Source organism: Notolepis coatsorum, assembly GCF_963971535.1.
Source record: "Notolepis coatsorum genome assembly, chromosome: 13".
Lineage (NCBI taxonomy): Eukaryota > Metazoa > Chordata > Actinopteri > Aulopiformes > Paralepididae > Notolepis > Notolepis coatsorum.
This window is the reverse complement of record NC_140177.1, coordinates 89,951,607-89,974,176: the sequence shown is the minus strand read 5'-3', so window position 1 is coordinate 89,974,176 and position 22,570 is coordinate 89,951,607. Positions and strand designations below refer to the sequence as shown.

The 22,570-nt window shown below is 41.8% G+C and overlaps 1 protein-coding gene across 1 annotated transcript in view; it reads right to left on the bottom strand.

The window, feature by feature from the left end:
• Positions 1-22,570, bottom strand: part of trpa1a (transient receptor potential cation channel, subfamily A, member 1a) — a gene marked incomplete at both ends in the record, with an annotated part of 132,351 nt that overhangs the window by 24,251 nt on the left and 85,530 nt on the right. Inside the window, 3 exons of the mRNA XM_084327736.1 lie at positions 331-463; positions 1,943-2,112; positions 9,048-9,137. Of these exons, the coding sequence (XP_084183862.1) occupies positions 331-463; positions 1,943-2,112; positions 9,048-9,137 (393 nt within the window). The remainder of the gene's footprint in view (positions 1-330; positions 464-1,942; positions 2,113-9,047; positions 9,138-22,570) is intronic.

Sequence of the window (22,570 nt, the reverse complement as noted above, 5' to 3'; positions counted from 1 at the left end):
CTCTTCATATAGAGAGTTTCAAATGTTATTCAAACAATAACATTCTAAAAGTGTATTTCCTGTTGCAATGTTAGCTAATGCAATAACAGGAAATACACTTGGGTCCTAACTGTTCCCTAGCAACAGAATTCCAGGGAAACCGTCTATAAAGGTAGTTTTTTTGAATGTTCACTTTTAAATCTGTTTCAGAATTCTCAAACTCTCACAGCTTTGAATGACCATTAGCTATTGTCACATAATCATAATTAAAATTCCCAATATTTGACCTCATGTGAGATTGTACACCTCAAATGGTTAAATGTCTAAAATGGAGTATAGGAGGAGCCATACCGTATGGTTTATCGTCAAGGCGTAGAAGGCCAGGGCGAAGGCCAGTATGAGATAGAAGAAGATCACGCTCACTCTGAACAGAGTCTTAGAGATCTCACTGAACATCACCACATAGATCCCAATATGCTTAAACCTGCATGATGACAGTTTTACAATGAATTACAGTAGAGTAGCTGTGCACACATCCAACCTTTTCTAGGCCAGGTGCAGAATACAGCATCTGTAAAGACTGAAGGAGAACCGCACACTGGATTACAGCTCCCAATACTTGATTGAAACTATTTCAATGCAACATGGTATTCATCAGCTTCCACATTGAGTCCATGAAATTATTTATTTGTTTCTCTCTCTCTTCTTCTGTCTTCCCATTTCTCCTCTCCTCTTCTACTAATTTCTACTGTAGTTTAAGCTACTAATTAATACTGTACTCTAAACACTACTAATTTCTACTGTAAACTACTCATTTATAATATACTCTAAACTGCTCATTTCTATTGTACTCTAAACTACTAATGTCTACTGTACTCTCAACTACTAATTTCTACTGTACTCTAAAATACAAATGTATACTGTACTCATTTCTATCATACTGTGCTCTGCTCTAAGTTACTCATTTCTACTATGTTCTACACATGGCCCTACTCCTCTCTGTACCACTAATTTCTACTGTACACCGTTTCCATACATCTGAAAGTGTATTCAGCATTACAACAGCCACATCAAATACTACTCCACTCCACTCACTTGTACTCTGCTCTACTGTAAGATACTGTATTCTCTACTTATACTCTGCTCTACTGTAAGATACTGTATTCTCTACTTGTACTCTGCCCTACTGTAAGATACTGTATTCTCTACTTGTACTCTGCCCTACTGTAAGATACTGTATTCTCTACTTGTACTCTGCTCTACTGTAAGATACTGTATTCTCTACTTATACTCTGCTCTACTGTAAGATACTGTATTCTCTACTTGTACTCTGCCCTACTGTAAGATACTGTATTCTCTACTTGTACTCTGCCCTACTGTAAGATACTGTATTCTCTACTTGTACTCTGCCCTACTGTAAGATACTGTATTCTCTACTTGTACTCTGCCTACTGTAAGATACTGTATTCTCTACTTGTACTCTGCCATACTGTAAGATACTGTATTCTCTACTTGTACTCTGCCCTACTGTAAGATACTGTATTCTCTACTTGTACTCTGCTCTACTGTAAGATACTGTATTCTCTACTTGTACTCTGCTCTACTGTAAGATACTGTATTCTCTACGTGTACTCTGCTCTACTGTAAGATACTGTATTCTCTACTTGTACTCTGCTCTACTGTAAGATACTGTATTCTCTACTTATACTCTGCTCTACTGTAAGATACTGTATTCTCTACTTGTACTCTGCCTACTGTAAGATACTGTATTCTCTACTTGTACTCTGCCTACTGTAAGATACTGTATTCTCTACTTGTACTCTGCCCTACTGTAAGATACTGTATTCTCTACTTGTACTCTGCCCTACTGTAAGATAGTGTATTCTCTACTTGTACTCTGCTCTACTGTATTCTCTATTTGTACTCTGCCCTACTGTAAGCTATTGTGTTCTCTACTTGATACCGTTGCAGGAAGAAGAGGAAGTTGAGCCAGGATATGAGCACAGCCAGTGCGCCACACTGCCAGTACCACCTGTCCTCTGTGTTTAACATGAGGGGGACCACGAACAGCAGGGAGAACACGGCAGCCAACCAGTCCAGGCAGTTGCTGACGTCACGGAGGTATGCAGAGCGCTTCAAGGAAAGGATCATGAAGTAATAAGATATTAGATTACATTTGCAATTTAATGAGAGGGGAAAAATAGGGAGCACTGCTCTGTGTTAAGAACAATAGTGGTGACAATGGTGAAGTACAATAAAGAACAGGTGCTCTTCAAGGTTACAAGGGCAAGTCGTCTAGCGATAAAAAACGGGGTATTTTCAATGGAAATTCATAGTAGTGGTTGGTAGTCTGAAAATAATCGGAGGCACTCTGATTACAAATTTATAAAACGTCTTTTATTCAATCATGGATGAACCAAGGTGTTTCTGTCTTCATCGGGGTATAAGGTACAATGTGGACAGGTGTCCAATAGAAAACTCTTCAAGTGGTCATATGACTATACATAACAGTAAGAACAACAAAACAAATTCACATACACACTATAACAACCTCACGTATAATGGCAGAAAGGCAGGTGATAAGAGTCAATATTCAATGACGATCTAACAGCAATATACTGTACATTAGTGGAAGTAAATTGTACATTACTGTACATTAGTGGAAGTAAATTGTACTCTTAAAGCTTGTGTTCCACAAGGAAGCATACTAGGACCGCTACTGTTCCTAATTTATGCAAATGACATGTCGTCAGCTTGTGACTGCAACTTGTTCTTGTTCGCGGACGACTCAGCCCTGCTGGTCTCTGACAAGAACAAGTTACAGGTTGAAAAAACCCTCAGCTCAGAACTCGGCAGAATCTGCACCTGGCTTGCTGATAACAAACTATCATTACACCTGGGCAAAACAGAGTCCATTCTCTTCGGATCAAATAACAAACTCAGCAAGGCCAACTGCTTCTCTGTTACAGTGGGTGACAATATTGTCACAAGGAAAGATGAAATTACCTACCTGGGTTCCATCCTAGAGGAACATTTCCTGTGACAAAATGGCAACCAATGTAATAAAAAAAGTCAACCAACGAACAAGATTCTTGTACCGGATCTCCTCTCTGGTAAACAAGAATACATTGAAGACTCTAACTGGAGCACTCATTCAAGGGTACTACGACTATGCTTGCACCTCATGGTACCAAAGCACCTCAAAGGCCCTAAAAACAAGACTACAAACATCACAAAACAAACTGGTCAGACTACTGCTTGACCTTACTCCTAGAACCCACCTCATCCCTGCCCATTTTGACAACCTAGGATGGCTTAGTGTAGAGTAGACGACAGAATACAGCAACTTGCAATGGGCCTGGTCTACAAGATGCACTACAACACTAAGATACCCATGTACTTGTCGAAATACTTCCCAAAGGTCAGTGAATTCTCAGTCATGTACGCTGGTACATGACTGAGAGGAGGCTGGTACATGACTGAGAGGGGGCTGGCTGGTACATGACTGAGAGGGGGCTGGTATACAGGACTGAGAGGGGGCTGTGGTACATGACTGAGAGGGGGCTGGTATACAGGACTGAGAGGGGGCTGTGGTACATGACTGAGAGGGGGCTGGTATACAGGACTGAGAGGGGGCTGTGGTACATGACTGAGAGGGGACTGGTATACAGGACTGAGAGGGGGCTGTGGTACATGACTGAGAGGGGGCTGGTATACAGGACTGAGAGGGGGCTGTGGTACATGACTGAGAGGGGGCTGGTATACAGGACTGAGAGGGGGCTGTGGTACATGACTGAGAGGGGGCTGGTATACATGACTGAGAGGGGGCTATGGTACATGACTGAGAGGGGGCTGTTGTACATGACTGAGAGGGGGGCTGGTACATGACTGAGAGGGGGGCTGGTATACATGACTGAGAGGGGGCTGTGGTACATGACTGAGAGGGGGCTGGTAGATGACTGAGAGGGGGCTGGTACATGACTGAGAGGGGGCTGGTAGATGACTGAGAGGGGGCTGGTACATGACTGAGAGGGGGCTGGTATACATGACTGAGAGGGGGCTGGTATACATGACTGAGAGGGGGCTGTGGTACATGACTGAGAGGGGGCTGGTAGATGACTGAGAGGGGGCTGGTACATGACTGAGAGGGGGCTGGTATACATGACTGAGAGGGGGCTGGTATACAGGACTGAGAGGGGGCTGGTATACATGACCAGTGATGCCACTAACGTGTTACTAAGTAACGCGTTACTGTAATCTGATAACTTTTTCCCGAAAATAGTAATCTAACGTGTTAATCTTTACAAACCAGTAATCTGATTGCAGTTACGTGTCCAAGTGGCTGTGCGTTACTATTTCATTACTATCTCATAATGTAGGCAGAATGCAGTATTTTCTTTCGTTTTCGACAGTCAAAAATACATTTTGAGCTGTTTTTCTTGCATTGGGAGTGACGTCACATGTCACGTTTTCAAAGCGTGTCTGAGAACGCAACCTCACGTGTTGTAACATGCTGGTGGGCGGTGGCTGTTATTGTTATTATCAGGCTGACCAAAACATAGCGAGCTAGCAGGGAGACGCTCACGCTGGTAACGCTTTCTTGCACTGGAAGTTCAGTCACTAGTCTACTTCACGTTTGTGTCAGCTAAGCCGGGTGAAAAAAACATTCACTATGCGGAGGAAACAAAATACTGGATACATCTGGAATCACAGCACAGCACGACCAAACGGATAGAAAAAAAACCGAAGCCGAAGCATCGACTTCTACAGGACTCGGAGGTCCACCAGCCAAACAGCAAAAGCTGGATTTCAATAAAAAAACACCCGTAAGTGAGCAAGAGCTGAAGAGAATGGTCGGGAGATACAGAATACCAGTTCCTGCATGAGTACTGCACCACCATGAATGAATGAATGAAAACTTTATTTAACAGATTGCAGAATGGGTACAATACAGTACGGCTCAATACATACAATTGTTAAGGGGATGCAGACCTGAGAAAGACGTTTGTCTTGTTTCCATCAGGGTCCCCCATTTTCAATTCATATAGACATTTATGACATACACAACATACATGACATTTATGGCATAGGGACATATAGGTATTTAGTACTGATACATTTGTGACATAAACGGTATTCAAATATACAGTACTGTTACCCCTAGATCCTGACAGAGTATATACATATGATGGGGAGGGGACTGTACATTAGGAGGGGGTGGGTGGGTGGGAGAGAAATATACATACGGCGGACAGGGAATATATACATGCGGTGGGGAGGAGAAGATTTGCCTCTAGGATGGAACCCAGGTAGGTAATTTCGTCTTTCCTTGTGACAATATTGTCACCCACTGTAACTGAGAAGCCGTCGGTCTTGCTGAGTTTGTTATTTGAACCGAAGAGAATGGATTCTGTTTTGCCCATGTGTAATTATAGTTTGTTATCAGCGAGCCATATGCAGATTTTGCCTAGTTCCGAGCTGAGGGTTTTTTCAACCTGCAACTTGTTCTTGTCAGAGACCAGCAGGGCTGAGTCGTCCGCAAACAGGAACAAGTTGCAGTCACAGGCTGACGACATGTCATTTGCATAAATTAGGAAGAGTAGCGGTCCTAGTATGCTTCCTTGTGGTATGAAGCCTCTTCACAAGGTGACTGTCCTTATGGAACTTTACTACCCACACTTGAAGTGCTGATGCAGAAGACCCTCGCTCTGAAGGACACCCTGCAGGACACGACTGCAGGCCTTCCAGATGCCATAGTGCCGGTATGTTCCACCTTTGAGTTAAACATCTTTTGCATTGCACTATTCATGAACATGGAACACCATACTGCAGTATGTAGGTTGTCAGTAGCACACAATAATAAATAATAATAATAATAATAGCATAGGAGGAGCAGTACCGTTTAATAGACTGTTTTTTAAGAGCATGAGCTTCAGATACTGGATAGGTATTCAAACATAAAGAACATTTTCTTGAAGTATAACACTCCAACCCATCAAGTGCTCCTGTGGAACGGCTTATTAGTCTGGGAGGGTTGGTGCTCACGCCTAGAAGGAACAGACTTTCTGACAAGAGGTTTGAGAAGATTCTGTTACTGAGATATAATCACTGGTTTACTCACCCCTCTTCCCTGTTTCACTAGGAACATTAGAACCATATCTGAATAGGGCAGGTATGCCTCACAGGTAGGGTACACATATCAACCTACATGTGGTGTTATTGACCATTTATCTTTTGTGAAATCTATAGATCTATAGATAGGCCTACCTGCCCTATTAGTACATTTTACTCAAACTGTGTACATTTTACTAAATTCTTTTTTGTCATTCTTATGTTGTGGCAGCAGCAGGGGGGACGACGACAACTTCGTAACCTAGTTACTTTCAAAGTAACTAAGTCACTCTGATAATCAAGTAATCAGTAAAGTAACTAGATTACTTTTTAAAGGAGTAATCAGTAATCAGTAATCAGATTACTTTTACAAGTAATCTGTGGCATCACTGTACATGACTGAGAGGGGGCTGGCTGGTACATGCCTGCGAGGGGGCTGGCTGGTACATGACTGAGAGGGGGCTGGTAGATGACTGAGAGGGGGCTGGTACATGACTGAGAGGGGGCTGGTATACAGGACTGAGAGGGGGCTGGTATACAGGACTGAGAGGGGTCTGGCTGGTAGATGACTGAGAAGGGGCTGGTAGATGACTGAGAGGGGGCTGGTAGATGACTGAGAGGGGGCTGGTAGATGACTGAGAGGGGGCTGGTATACAGAACTGAGAGGGGGCTGGTACATAACTGAGAGGGGGCTGGTATACAGGACTGAGAGGGGACTGGTACACGTGACTGAGAGGGGGCTGGCTGGTACATGACTGAGAGGGGGCTGGCTGGTACATGACTGAGAGGGGGCTGGTACCATGTATTGTGCATCATTGTAGGTCAAACCATTAAAACGTTCATTTCCACGGCAGCCATTTTGGATTTTGGTCTCTCACAAATTGTCCCTGCCTTTTTTATTATTTTTTAAATACACCCCGGCTACATTTGTTTATTAACCCTCCTAGATGACAAATCCATTGAGAAACGGACCTTCGCTCTCCATGGTCACGGAAGTGCCACAGATGACCCAACTACTAGGATAAGGGTTCCCTTGATAAAGATCCATGAAAAGGCTGTATAATATACAACACCTGTAGCTCAACTGCAAAAACTGCTTTTTTTATTTGATTAGATTTTTATTTGGAAATTTAAAACACATCATAAAAACGAATTATCTTGGCCATTTGTATTCCTGAGGATATCACCTAAAAGCATTAATTAAAACACTTATTTCCAAGGTGGTCCTCGATGGAAGACATACAAAAATAAAAGCACAGCACATAGCCTACTCAACTGCAAATGTTTTGCTCAACTGCAAAAATGTATGCCTTATGTATTAGCCTACAGGGAAAAACACATTCACAACAGGCAGCAAAGTTTATTTTCAGCCAAGTATGGTAATAAGGTAACTATTAGGATATATATGGTATGGATTACTTACTCTTATAACTTTTTACTATGTGTTGTAGCTCTAGTCTCCACCTACACAAATTGTTTTTGTGCTGTCCATTGAGCATGCACCTTCATGTGGTAGGCACATTAACTGTAGGTCAAACTCCCCAAACAAACAAGCACACCATTGATTTAATTGCCATATAAATCACATACAAAGCTTTAACTAGCTAACTATTACTCCTCTCTGAACATGAATATAAAACAAAAAGGTGATATATTAACTGTGTAAACCTTATGCAATATTCATCATTGATATTTGAATACTTGAAATCTGTATGAACTGAGTAGTTAGTATCAAATGAAATAATATAGAACAGCTCCATGCATTAATTGAATAAACAACTATTTGCTCATTACCAGTATGGTATTGTTTAAATTGTACAGCTTTTTGCACATCTTTGTCAGGGAATTCCAACAATTCTGGACCTGAATGTACCAGTTAATTGTAATCATCTCTCTCTCCTTATGCCTAGTCAAGCCAGGTTGTGGAGGAGAGAGACAGGGATGAACAGGCTATAGACTACTTTGCCCATCCTGAGCCTGCTATGATGCAGATGTTTTTACATCACCATCCAAAACAAGATTCAGCCAAGAGCGAGTGAGTACACTGGTCCACTTGCACTGGTACACTTGTCCATGGCACTTACTACCCAGCTTTGTAGTGGTTTGGGGGAATAGTACAGTAGGTACGCATATTTAAGGGGACCGCAAGGATGGTGTACTGGTGGGTGGTGTCCGACCGATTATGGTGGGCCGGTCTGGGCCAAAAATGCCAGGGTCGATTTTTGGTCCCAGTCCAGCCCTGCCCCCCACCCACCCCAATGTACAGTTTCTTCCCCCTCTAATGTATATATATTTATTATGATCTCTTTCTCTTAAACAGTACTGCATATTTGTATATCTGGTATGTCATAATAAATGTCTGGATGAAACAGTACTGTATATCTGTATGTCATGTATGTCATAAATGTCATGATGAATTGAAAATGGGGGACCCTGATGTAAACAAGACGAAAGTATTCTTCTGGTCTGCATCCCCTTAACAATTGTTTGTATTGAGCCGTACTGTATTGTACCCATTCTGCAATCTGTTAATAAAGTTTTCAATCAATCAATCAATCAATCAATCAATCAATCAATCAATCAATCAATCAATCTTGTATGTGGTTTCTTTAAGGAGCAGAGTTTTCAATTGGACACCTGTCTACATTGTACCTTATACCCTGATGAAGACTCTCTGAGAGTTGGTTTATCCATGATTGAATAAAAGAGTTTTATAAACTCATAATCAGAGTGCCTCAGATTATTTTCAGACTGCCAACCACTACCATGGATTTCCATTCAAATCCAGTGGACAGTCACTGTTGACTAATTATTCAGTCAAACTGTAAGAGACATAGTTTATGTAAAAAATAAAATATATATATTGTCATTTGCACCCCATCATATTATCATTGATGAAAAGTTTATATTTGCATCAATGGTTAATACTTTGTGTATGAATGAATTATGTGCTGTACCTTCTGGATAATCTGGAGCACCTCCTTGCCCACAGCATATAGATTCATAGCCAGTACTATGAGCATGCAGGAAGTGACCAGGTAAGATTTCTGTGAGGAGAGGATTTTTCAATTGTTAGCAATCGTTCACCTACAATTGAGCAATTGTACAAGATGTATTGCATTGTGAATACTCAATTTTGATTGGCTGGAGAACTGTTGATTAATTTCAGATATACTGCACGATTGGAGCCTCATTGCAGTTAAAAATGAATGCACTTGTACCCTGGTGACCAGCTGGTCCAGCTAGCGCTTTGTCAAACATACTGTCAGATCATATTCACCGGTTTTGTCAACCGTAGGCAAAGTTATTGAAGGAAAAGCTGGCTAGCATACAGTTTGCTTTTTCAACTAAACTGGAATAAAACTGGAATAATAATAGATGTGATGCAAGGATGCTATCCTTATGAATAGCAGCTGCTAGCGTTAGCTCTCTCCTAAGTTTGTTTGTTTGGTGGCTACAACCAGTCAAGTGAAAAGTTGTCATGCAGGTGATAAAGTGGCACAGAGGGACTATAATGAAAGTCAGCAGTGAGAAAAGCATAAATAACATATTTCTTTATATTTTAATATAGAAAAGAGGAGTAAATGGCACATATTTTTGTCGTTGGCAACTGGCCATCTTCTAAGCAGGATAATACATTCTGAGGTGTGAATGTCGTGAATTGTCAAAATAAACATGTGTAATCTCCCAAGGAATGTGCAATACTACAAGGGACCATGCTGTTGTAAGTGGTACGTTGTAAGGAATGTGGATCAAATATTCTAGCTGTCTCTGGCAGAGGGGAAGGACAACGCCTAAAAATAGTTGCACCATCCTCTGTCTTCACATAGCTTCTAGAGGAGACCACCAGGCAGGATTGTTTGGTGTTGAAGGGGAGATGTATTTATTAATTATGTAAATGTTGTATGAAGTAGGAGATGAAATGTGAAGATGTAAATGTTGATTGTAATGTAGGGAGAAGTAAAATTTGTGATTTCCATAGTAGGTTTTGAGAAGCAAACAGAGAAAGCAAGAAGGAGAGGTTAACATTACATATACACATAGTCATTACGCTGAGGTTGTCATTTAAAGTATTTTATGGGATCAGAATGACAAATGCATCAAGGCAAAAAGAAATTTGAACAGATGAATGACCATATTTACCAGAAAGATTTATACAATTGATAGGCTGTGTGGAACTAATTCTCATTGTCTAAAAAAGGACCATCAACCTACCAACGGACGGGAGAGGTTGATGCAAATCTGTATTCCTCAGAGAATCGTGTGAGAGGAACACACAAGGGATTGGAACATCCAGTTTTTCCGATTGGATGAACGGACAAAAGCAAAGCTAAGGCTGTGTCGTTATGTTCAAATAAACCACGCCAAATCTCTCTAAAAATATTAGTATAGAGATGCCCGACATTTCCAATACGTAAAAATATTGATGGAATGAAAAGGGAAATGCCACTGAGATTAAGTGTGTGTGTTTTTTCTTTCTTTCTGCACAGGTGCTCGGCAGGACAGATGGGGCTCTGACGATTTCAATACCAACTGGGGAATAACGGCTATTGAAAGCCTTGGTATAAGTATGAGTGATAAGCAATTTATCAATCCCTGTCTGCACCGGTAAAAAAATCTGAAAGTGTGAGTTAGGGAGGGGGTAGGCACCCCGAACCTCTAGCTCACAACAGGCGGTAGTGGAATCTGAAGATTCCGTGGGCACGTTAAATTACTTTTATAGTAGCTGGGGAGATACTGAATGGCCCCCGTGTCTAGAAGGTGACCAACATTTTACTGTGTTACCGTCTAGTCGGCCCAGGAAACGTTGCATGTAAGTGAATGTGGGCACTGGGTGGTACATGGACGACGGTCCACACCTAGTAGCGGGGCAGTGCGCCGGAGGGGGCACAGCACCTGCTGTGAACAGGCTAGGCTGGTGAAAACGGTCAAAGTTTCCATACCCATAGCTAAGTGGGATGGGGAGCAGACCGTAGGTTTCAAAACTGAGTGCCTGACAGGTACTACGGACAGTCAGCCGCTTGGGGTCCTGACTTGATGATGGACTATGATGGCCTGTATCCCTGTTGGGGGAGAGGGGGGCCGGCGTAGGAGGCAAGGCTCAAAAGACAGTGGAGATGGTAGTGGATTTCAGGAAGAAAGCAGCCCTGCCCCCTCCCATCATACTGGGAGGCACTCAGGTGACCTCCGTGGAGTCATGCCGATTCCTCGGCATGACCATCTCCCGGGATTTGAAGTGGGAGCTCAACATCACGGGCCTGCTCAAGAAGGCCCAGGGGAGGATGTTCTTCCTCCGGCAGTTGAAGAAATATAAACTGCCGAGGACCATGATGGCCCAATTCTACACGGCCATCATTGAGTCCATCCTCACCCACTCCATCATCTCCTGGTTCCCTGCTGCAGCGGCAAAAGATCTTGCCAAGCTGCAGCGGGTGATTCGCTCCGCGGAGAGGGTGATCGGCTGTCCCCTGCCCTCCCTCAGGTCCCTGCATGACTCCAGGGCGCTGAAGAGGGCGAGAAAGATCATGGCCGACCCATCCCACCCCGGTCACAGCCTCTTCACCCTGCTCCCCTCTGGGAGAAGGCTGAGGATCCCAAAGGCTGTGAAAGCTCGACACAGACTGAGCTTCTTCCCCTCAGCCGCCAGGCTGATCAATGCCTCAGCCCCCCAACCCCCCCCCCTCGGTACCCCCCCCCCCCCCCCCTCTGCCCCCAAGTGACACTGGCACAATGACATTGACTGCACTGCACTAGTCCGTACTGGATCTCTGCACACTTCACTTTATATATATATATATATATATATATATATATATATATATATATATATATATATATATATGTATTTTATTTATTGATTAATCCCCCACTGCACTGTTTTCGTTTCTTGTCTGTGTTGGTGTTTGTTTACTGTGAAAAAAGAAAGAATGCATACACTGTATTGCTGCAACAATTACCAATGTGTTTTACACAAATGGCTCAATAAAGGAATCTGAATCTGAATCTGAATCTGAAGGCGGCTCTGAAAAACCGGTTGTCCCACGCTTTGCACCTCCTAAACTCATTTGGGGAAAGGTGCATCCAAGTAGGGGAAGGAGTGCATCCGAACGGGAGTACTCTTAACTGGAAGGAGGTTGTAAGGGTCAAAGCGGATTTTTAACTCAAGTTGGTAAAAATAGTTTGAGACACAGAGAAACTTGTTTTTCCAAACGGTAATTGCAGGAGTGTTTGAAAGTGGTGAGAATGTCGGATACACAGCAGGTTCACCTTGGTGAAACATTGATAGGAGCAACTAAAGGTTTAGATGCAATAACAATAGCAAAGGTAGACAATCTGTCTATTTCAATGACTGGAAATGTCACAATAAAAGTGAAAAAGCAATGGCCAAAGATATTCAGGCCTTTACAAAACCTTGTATTTAAATATAGAAAAGGAGGTCGTTATAGACTGCGTAACCAAATCAAAAAACAGAAAAAGAAAAAACGAAGGGCGATGAAAAGAAATAATGCCGGTAGTGGCAGCATGCTGACAACCTTTGCAGACACTCCCGATAAAGGATTAATACCTGAAATTGATCTGATTGATTTGGAGGTGATGGAATTCCCTCAGGTGACCAGTATGACAGAGGGACTTGAAATAATGACTTTGATTCCAATACAGGAGGTCATTGAGGAGAGAGAACCAGAGACAACTGTTTTACTCCAACCAGAGCCGATCCACGCTGGAGTGTCCATTGCAGGTGACTGCAATTTAACGAACGGACAAAGAAAGCAACGGAGGAGAGCGGCATTGTTACAGCAGTCCCAGGAAGTCGACTCTGGCTGTACGGCTGGAACAGAGGCTGGACAGGGGTTGCGTGGGACCGACAGCAGGTATGGGAATATACACGAACAGTGTCCACAGCCCACGAGTTCCCCTTGTCCAGACGTCCCCCAACACCAGAGCCAGAATGAGGGGCGTGGGCCGGTGACGAGGAGCCAGCCAGCGAGGGCCAGGGTGGAGGAAGAGAGGATGACGTGCCTCTCTCCAGAAAGACAGAGAGCATTCACGGAAGCGTCCGAAAGACATGAGACAGTCTGTAGAAAACTGGTGGAGAAGCAGCTGGCGGTTGACCAAGTCACACACGAGAGGGGAATGCTGGAACGAGAACTGGCGGAACAGACTGAGATCATGAGTGATGTAATTTTAGAAGTTATGTTCCGTAATGCAGAACAAGGACTCAGTGAACAAGAGATGTCACTTGCTCCGTTACCTGAACGGGGAGCTGAGCAGCGAGGGCATGGTGATGAACAAAAAGCCAGAGGGGCGGAGGCTGAAAAGAACAGGTATGTGCCTCTCTCCTCCATAAAGCAGGACCGGCCAGGAGAGGACCGGAGAGGGGTGGACCTGTCGGGAACTGTGGGATACTGTGGGAGTTGTGGTGAACTGGGACACCTGGCCCGATCATGTGGCAAAGGGTGGCGGGCTCAGAAAGAGTCCATCAGAGGACAGACATGCTGGTATGCGGGATGTTGGGGCATTTTCAAAGGGAGTGTGTAAAGAGGTCGTGTCTGCAAAGGCCACAGGCTGAATAGAACGAGGTGGAAATGCACAGGAGACGCTATAACGCTCAGGAAAAAATAAATAAATAAAATAGAATAAAAATGCGACTGATTAGAATAAAAATAGAAAAGAAGATATATAGATAGGTTAGATGGTTAGATTATGTGTGCAAGTTACTAAAACGGCTTGGAAGACTAACAAGGGTAGGTTGGAGTTGTAAGGGGATGGGGTAACTGGCAATTGCATGAGCTAATCGTACTAACAAACTGGTTTTAAACAGGAAAGAATTGAGCTTTTTTTAATATTAGACAGAGTAATAACAAAGGACTACTTCAGGAGTGATTAGTAGTGATTATACATACTTGATCCAAGGGTGGTCAAGGAGACTTAATACGTATTTTATTTCTTTTTGATTTCTTTTCTTTTTCTTTCTTAGTGTTTACGGGGGTATTTATGCCTCTAGATGGTAGTTAGATTCTGTTTGATGGGTGTGTTGCTATGACACTCAATTTTTTTGTTTTTTTGCGTTTTTCTTTGTTTTCATTTCTTTTCTCTATTTTTTTTTTTGGAACTGACGGGCTGGGAGGGATCTCTCGCCGGTCAGGGGTAGCAGGTTGGTGGTGACACAGCGGGACTGGTAGGAATGTCTAATATGATGGGCTGGAAACATGGAGGGTGGACGAGAGCTGGTTCATGGTTTTGTTTTCCGCTCATTGAGAGTCCAGATGTAGCATCTGGGAGGTTGTGTCGCAATTTGTGGTGTTGGGAAAACATGGTTCTCTGTACATAGGTAAGCTCTGTAGGTTTTGGTCGCCATTGGCCAAATAGTTTTCATGTGGGGTGCGGACATGTATATTGATAATTGGCTTATGGGGGGACTCTGCACCGGCTTGTTGAGGGCTGGCGGAGTGTGTGGGAGATGTGTGTTTAAGGGGACTGTGGTTTGTTACCATGCATATAGGGTCTGTTGGTGAATTGGTCTCGTCAAGAGCTGGCTGTCCGGACCGAGGAAACTGTCTGGAAATAAGGTATGATTGTGTAATAATGGATATTCCACTCTCAAGGGTGGTGTAGTGTTGTGTTGAACTTGAGATATTTGATCTAGTAATATAGTACAGCACAAAAATGAATGAGAGAAAGGTGATTTTAATTGAATAAATAACCTAAGAAGCCGTGGAATATATAGAAAACTAATTTGGAAAAAGTGTATTGTCAATGCAGAACAGTAGAAGAAAGTATCTGAGCGGAAAAATGTGATCTTCCAATCAATTGTCTGTTGTACATAACAAATCCAAAAAGCAATAACAGGACAGAGGGAAAATGATTTCCTTCTGTGGAGGCCGGAGCAGTACCAAGGCTGCTCACAACCAAGAAGGAACTGTGGTTAGCACAAAATCCAAAGGAATGTCTGTGACCAAAACAATTTAGCAGTAAAAACCTCAGGAGGTTTGAACAGGGATAACTGGCAGGATGAAAGCTAATTATAATTGAGATCTCAGTGGTCCTTTCGAGGGAGAAAAAATTATTTATGTTTTCTGGTTTAAGTCTCCCTCGGTTTTTTAGAGTGTTAATCTTTTCGGTGTAATGTATTAATCTTTTCTTGCAGAGTCAATTACACAAAACAGACACATTAAGCTAAGAAAACACGATAAAATAGTCGAAACAAAAAAGCTGATAAATTTGGAAGCAAATTCTTGACTGATTACCTTCCAATAGAAATGGTGTCGTTAAACATAACTGATAAAATGTGTGTGACTGGAGGAGTTTAACGTGGGTGGGGGGAAAGAGTGAATGATGATTTTGTAACTGTACAGACGGAAATGGGTTTTGTAGTGCGATTTGTGGATTTCTTGAATTTTTTAAGAAAGGTTATGGTATATATACGGTTAAAGACATGTTTGATTTAGAAAATACTAGTGCTATATGTGGGTTATAAAACCCCCAAGGGTGGAATGTCGTGAATTGTCAAAATAAACATGTGTAATCTCCCAAGGAATGTGCAATACTACAAGGGACCATGCTGTTGTAAGTAGTAAGTTGTAAGGAATGTGGATCAAATATTCTAGCTGTCTCTGGCAGAGGGAAAGGACAACGCCTAAAAATAGTTGCACCATCCTCTGTCTTCACATAGCTTCTAGAGGAGACCACCAGGCATCCTCCCCCACATAAATGGAGATAGTGATTGAGTAAAACCCACCGTAAATAACTTTAGACCAATAAACTGGGGCCTGAAGGCCAGCTAAGTTAAGTATTACAACTGTGCTTTATTTACTTAGGCCAGGAACTAAAAGGTCAGGCAGGAAACCAATTGTTTAGAATAGGTGATTAGATCACAGGTCTAGCTTGAGGGGCCAAGCAGCTGGTCGCCTGCTAGTCACCAGGACCTCCTTGGTTGAGCTTTCAATAAAGGAGAAAAACTAATTGCAGTTAACCAGACTAACTAACAAGTTAACCAGAGAACAAGACATAATTACTAGTTTGTAAGTTAAGGAAAGCAAAGCACAAGTACCTTTATGTTAAAACTAAACAAGATACTTAGAGTGTTCAATAAAGCTAAAACAAAGAAAGATTACTTTAAGAGAATAGAAATACAACCAGTATGATAAACAATCAAAAATAAGGTTCAATTACATAAGTTACATGGGGACAAAACTGAAGGAAAGACTGTTAGAAACTGTAGTAAAAATAAAGAATAAAATCTCTTAATGATAAGGATAAGGAAACCACCACAAAGTACTTGTATCTGTTAAATCAAGAAGCCACGTATGCTATTTCTGTTGAAGGACAGAGTGCCTCGAGAACTGTAAAACTTCCATAAAAAGGGAACAGAATGCTTAGAATAGTCTATAGATGTAAATAGTATCATGTCCCTTTAAAGAGTCAAAATGGCCGAGAACACGTTAAGCCAATAGAAAACAGTGACGCCCCTAGCTATCGTCACCAGGACGACGCGGGGAAAAGGGGTGGAGAATTGTCTTTATCTACAGACGCTCGGGAGAAAACAGGATCGCAGCAGCTCCAGAGAGAAGACGAAACGAGCGCTCCGCTCTGAGCGAGAGGATCCTGAGGCCAGGGTTGCCGGGCTAACCAGCAGCAAACAAAGGACGGGCCTCGTGTTGCCGAGACAACCAAACCGGAGAAGACGCTCTGAGCGGCACCAGCCGATCAGACATGGACCGACAGCCAAACCGAAGACGATGATTTTAGCTATAGAAAGAAAATCCAGTACTTGTTTGATTCATCTAGTTTGTGTTTATTGGAATGGAATAAACACAGCTGCTTTATTCAAACCATCTCGTCCGTGCTTCCTTCCTGCAACCAAACTCAATTGAAATGCAACTAACGCAGAGATGAAGGGTAATTTCCACTATACGATCACAGAGATGATAGACATTTAATGTTTAATACTTCATGCGCTTATCGAAAAAAAATTCACTTTGCAGAGGCTTTGCCTCGTGGCACACCTCGTCATGTATTATCCCTTACTTATAAAATGGGTAGCCTAGCTCAAATGAAGCAATCTGATTGGTTCATAGCCGTGGTATAATTCAGTATCACTCAGTACCATGTCTGGAAAAGAGCTAGGCAACTAGTTTGTTAGGGTTAGAGGTAACAACTGCTAGACCTCTGGTGTCCCAACTGGTGGAGTGGACTGAGCAGTGCATTATCTCTGAAAAAAGAGTCACCTGCTAAACCTAAACAAAAATACCTGATAGTAATGGACTATGCTGCCACCAACACCAAAACAAGTTGTGATATCAGCTATCTGACGTGGGTGTCGGTGTTATGCCAAATTCTGCATGAGTGCCAATAATTGAGTGTTGAGGACGCAAATAACTTTCTGTAGTGATATGTATATTTTGTATGTATCAGCCTTGCATTTTTGACATAACAAAATGTAAATGTAAATAACACATGATCCTTTTTAGATGCATAATACATAATAATGTTAATTAACTTATTTTAGACTCTAGCCTACAAACCAAACTGGTGTATTAATACATACAATGAATAGGTATCATTATTATTAGTGCTGTCAGGTGATTAAAAAAATCTAATTAATTACAGGATTTGTAATTAATTAATCTAATTAATCGCATTTTAATCGCATAACCATTTTAGGCCTGATATTCTATATTCTATAATCATATTTCAAATGGCATGTGTCCGGATGGCAGAATTCAGTACTGTATCTACAAAACCTTCTGTTTAATCATCTTCCATTTATTCATTTGCTTAGATTTTTCAGGTCTGGTCAATTTTAGCATGGTGTTATTCACAGTCAAAGAAAAAAATTATTTTGTATTGATATTCTCATTTGGTTCATTACAATTTACTCAAGCCTAGTAACAGACACAGTATTTCTGACACTGGGAATACATTCCCTGAGATCCATAGATGTCCCTAGAATCAGATACCAAGAACATGCAAATGGACCATATTAAAAATCTGTAAATGTGTATTCTACGTTCTTATGGAATGAATAAGCTTAAACAATATTTTTATATATTTTTTAAATTAATTTTGAGTTAATTTTCATAACGCAATAATTTGCTGTGTAATTCATTAATCTAATTAACGCGATAAACCGACAGCCCTAATTATTATACGTTAATATTACACTTATTCTGTAGGTGAATATATTATATAAAATAGTTAGGTTCTAGGCAAAAAACGAAAAGGCTGATACGTACAAAATATATACGTATCACTACAGAAATACAGAGTCCTTTATGTCCTCCTGCAAGGTGCCTGCAATTCTCAGTGGGCATGCAGAATTCTACAGAACACCTGAGCTTTGGCGTTATTTAGATTATTTAGATTATCATGGCAGAGCAAGAGACTGACGGGTAGTGGCTTCGTCTCAGTTTCTCACTCCGAGAGTGCCTTCTGGTCAGGGAGCTAGTGCAACAAGCTAACTGGCTAAAGAGCTAGTGTTAGATGCTACACAACAGTGTAGAATACAAAATACCAGATTTATGAATGGTTTGAATAATAACAGATGTGATGCTATCCTTATGAATAGCAGCTGCTAGTGTTAGCTGTCTCCTATTTGTTTGGTGGCTAAGCTGTGTTATGTTAGTGTTAGTTACCAAGTCTAACCAATTCAAGTTGGGTCATTGGCAGCTTGGTCTGAATACACTCTGAACAGCTCAGACTCTATACTATATTGTTATAAGTGTAGCATGCCTGCAGGGCTAAAAATAAATACGCTAGTGTACGTTTCACAGCAACCAGGAGAGGATAGAAGCCCTGGTGTGGAGCACACATCCAGAATGCCTTGCGGTCAGAGAAAGACAGAGCACCCATTGGGATGCTTTTAACACATGTGTACTACGTAAATATCTGTAGATGACAGCATCTACTCTGGCAGATCTATAGATCTTAAAAGCCAGTGTGTGTTTCCACGTTAGACGGGGACAGAGCCACAGAGCAGGGTGTGTGGGTGCCAAGGTCGTCGGCAGAGGTGTTAACATCAACAGAGGAGATAGCAGGCCGCTGGTAGGGAAGATTTGGTCAGAGAGAGAGAGAGCCGTTGCTATGGGGAGAGATAGAGAAAGGACATTAGAGTGGGTCAGAGGTCACAGGAGACAGAGTCATTGCTATGGCTCACAGCCGTTGCTAGGGAAATACACTTCATAGCTGGCGGTTCTTCCGGGTTGAGTCAGACTAGGAAACGACGCTGACGCATAAACACGTTGACAGAGAGACACCAGTGAGCTGGAGCGGTGGGGGTGGGTGGAGAGGCTCCTCCACCCTCCTAGGCCAGGAGGTAGCTAGCTTCGGCTAACAGGGAAGGCTTTTGGCTAACCACTAGGCCTCAACCATCTTCGAACAGATAGCAGGAGAGATCGGTAGAGATAATGAATTCAATAGACCTTCAAAGACCTTTCAGAACTGTTTTCCATCTGGTACAGAGGCTATGTTTATGGAAATAAACATCACCATCAAGGAAAGGTATCATGTTTCCAGTGTGTCGTTAATTCTTCTGAGTCGAATGCATCATCGGGGGGAGAGAGGCTATCAGTCAGTACGATGAGTAAGAGATAAACACAACGCAGAAACTTCACGGAACCACAGGTGACGAAGTGATTACTGGCTGAGGACCCGAAAATCCAACAATAGCATGCTACTGTAGTTGCTAATGTTACTACTTAGTTCCGATGCTGTGTTGTATCAAATGGAACATAAAACCGCTAACGTTAGATTGCTAACTGCAGTTTAATGGGTTTATTCCACTAGCATTCTTGTGGCTAGGTAGATAGCTTTGGTTCAATCATATGCTTCTTGTCCTGACCTGATAATGCTACAGTGATATTATTTTACCTTCCATTTGATACAATACGGCATCAAAATGGAGTGGTAATTTGAGCAACTAGCATGTTATATATCTTGGCTTTGCTAACTACAGTCAAATTGGTTTCACTAGCATACTAGTGGCTAGCTCTAGTAATGCTACAATCACAAAGAGGGTCTATGACCGTAATATGCATGTGTTAAGCATCCTGACGGGTGCTTGGTCTTAGTTGGAATAATTGGAATGTGTCTATTACATTCATATTGCCATAGGCCTACTTGGTGACATTTGATAAAAGCAATAGTTCACTTCAGGCTAGAGGATTCAATCATTGCATTTGTAGCTTGCATAGCTCCACTTCACGGCAGGTGAACAACGCCCCTTAGCTGTAATATAATCACAATATACCACAGCCTGTTGTGAGCTATTGCTTAAATAACCTCTCGCTGGACTGTTGCAACATATTATAGTTTTTATAGGTCACATTTTTATGTTTTAATTGGGACTCACAAATGTGTCAGGACTCAGGAGGCCTCACTTTAGAATCTGTAATGCTGTCAAACAGCAACATCTAACTGCCCTGCTTCGTACTGCACTTTGTTGACATGATTTTTTTTGTTTTGATGTTTGGGTTCGAGTTGAGTGTGTATAGCAGAGGGGTTGCTATTGCTGGCCACACATCAGGTTCTGCCCAGAGAGGTCTGGAGAAAATTATACTTAACTTCCATCCACATCTGACCAAAACAAACAAAAAATGAACATTTTGCCTATCACTATTTAACGGCATTACAGATTCTACCTTTAAGGTCAGGTTAAGGTTAGGCAAGAAAAAGAGTGATTAATGTTGCGGTTCATTTAGAAAAGGTTAATTTAGGAAGGTACAACCAGCTGGGTCCGTGTACGTTTTGATAGTTCGTTTTTCGTTTCAAACGGAAAAACGAAAAAATAACTGAAATACGAGGTGTTTTCCTATTTCCGTTTGAAACCAAAATCGAAAAAACGAAATACGGAGCTGTTTTTCGTATTTTGGTGTCAGAATCAAATGAAAAAAGGAGTAAACAATGGGCCGTGTACTTTTGATAGTTCGTTTTTCGTTTTTGATGTGAAGAATGGAGAACGGAACCACGTGACAAGTACATTTTTCAATGTAAAAGCCATTCACGATCTAACGTTAACGAATATGTATAACGTTACGTTATGAATAAATACACATGCATACAGATCTATACCATTACCAGGGTAACGTTATATACATACATTTTTTGTTTTGTGCATTTCATTTAGACATGATATTGTATGTGAAGTAATAGCCTAATAATATGGAAATAGACTGTGTGGTCTGTCCCAAGCAGTGTTGTCTAAACGCACGTTATACAGATATCCTAGTTCAGTGCAGTGGTCGGTAATAGGCGGCTCGCAGGCCGAAATAGGTCCGCCAGCAATAATATCTGCCGGTCAGATTATTTTGAGAATATGATTTGTGATGAAGACTCGCTTTATTGTATCGGAATCGGGAGACTTAGGTAAAGTTAGAAAGATATTCACAGATTCGAATTTCCGCGTCAATAATTCTTAAGCGAAATGTTTTTAAAACACAAAGGACACCTCTTTCCTATCGTAGTAAGGTAGACAATGAGCTACAACCTTACTTTCACCTAAACGAGGCGAGCCGGCCTCGGAGCTGTACATTTAATAATAATAATAAATTGATCTATATGTGCAGTCGGCCTTGACGAGGCAAGTGCGCAGCCAGGGACCGTCTAAAAAGTGCAACACCGAAAAGAGGCACTGCAAAAAGATTGATTGATTGATTGATTGATTGAAAAGTTTATTAACATATTGCAGAATGGGTACAGTACAGTACAGCTCAATACATACAATTTTTAAGGGGATGCAGACCAGAGAAAGACTTTCGTCTTGTTTACATCAGGGTCCCCCATTTTCAATTCATCATAACATATATGACATACATGACATACAGATAGACAGTACTGCTACATCTATACATTTATGACATATCAGATTTGCAAATACAGTACTGTTTGTGATACAAAAATGTCCAGAAAAAGAGTGTATATACATTTGGCGTAGAAACTGTACATTGGAGGAGGTTGGGTGGGTGGGGTGGGGTTGGGTGGGTGAGGGCTGTACATTGGAGGTGGGGGGGGGGGGGGGGGGGGGGGGTGGGTAGGGGACACACACACATTTTACACTGTACATTGGAATACTGACAAAGCCTTACTTGGTCATTTACTGTACAACTAGGTTAGGATATTTGTAGGGGCCAGTTTCAAATTGCAGTCTCACGTAGGTGTTTTTTGAGAGTGTTTTTTTTGTATTTTATTTTTTTATTATTTTTTAAACAAACATATAAACAAACATGACAACACACGATAAGATATACAAGCATTAATTGTCAGGGCACATCCAATGAGTTCACATTTTAGTTAGTTGTCTTATATAAGATATACCCCTAATACCTGTTATCTAAAAAAAACTACACACATATGCTCAGCTCGAACCCCCCCCTCCCGGACCCCACCTTGAGAAGTACCTCCACTATCCCTCGCACCTAACCAGACACTACCATTATAAGCTAGCTTTTATTCTCTCCACCACTTCTAACCACATTGACATTTT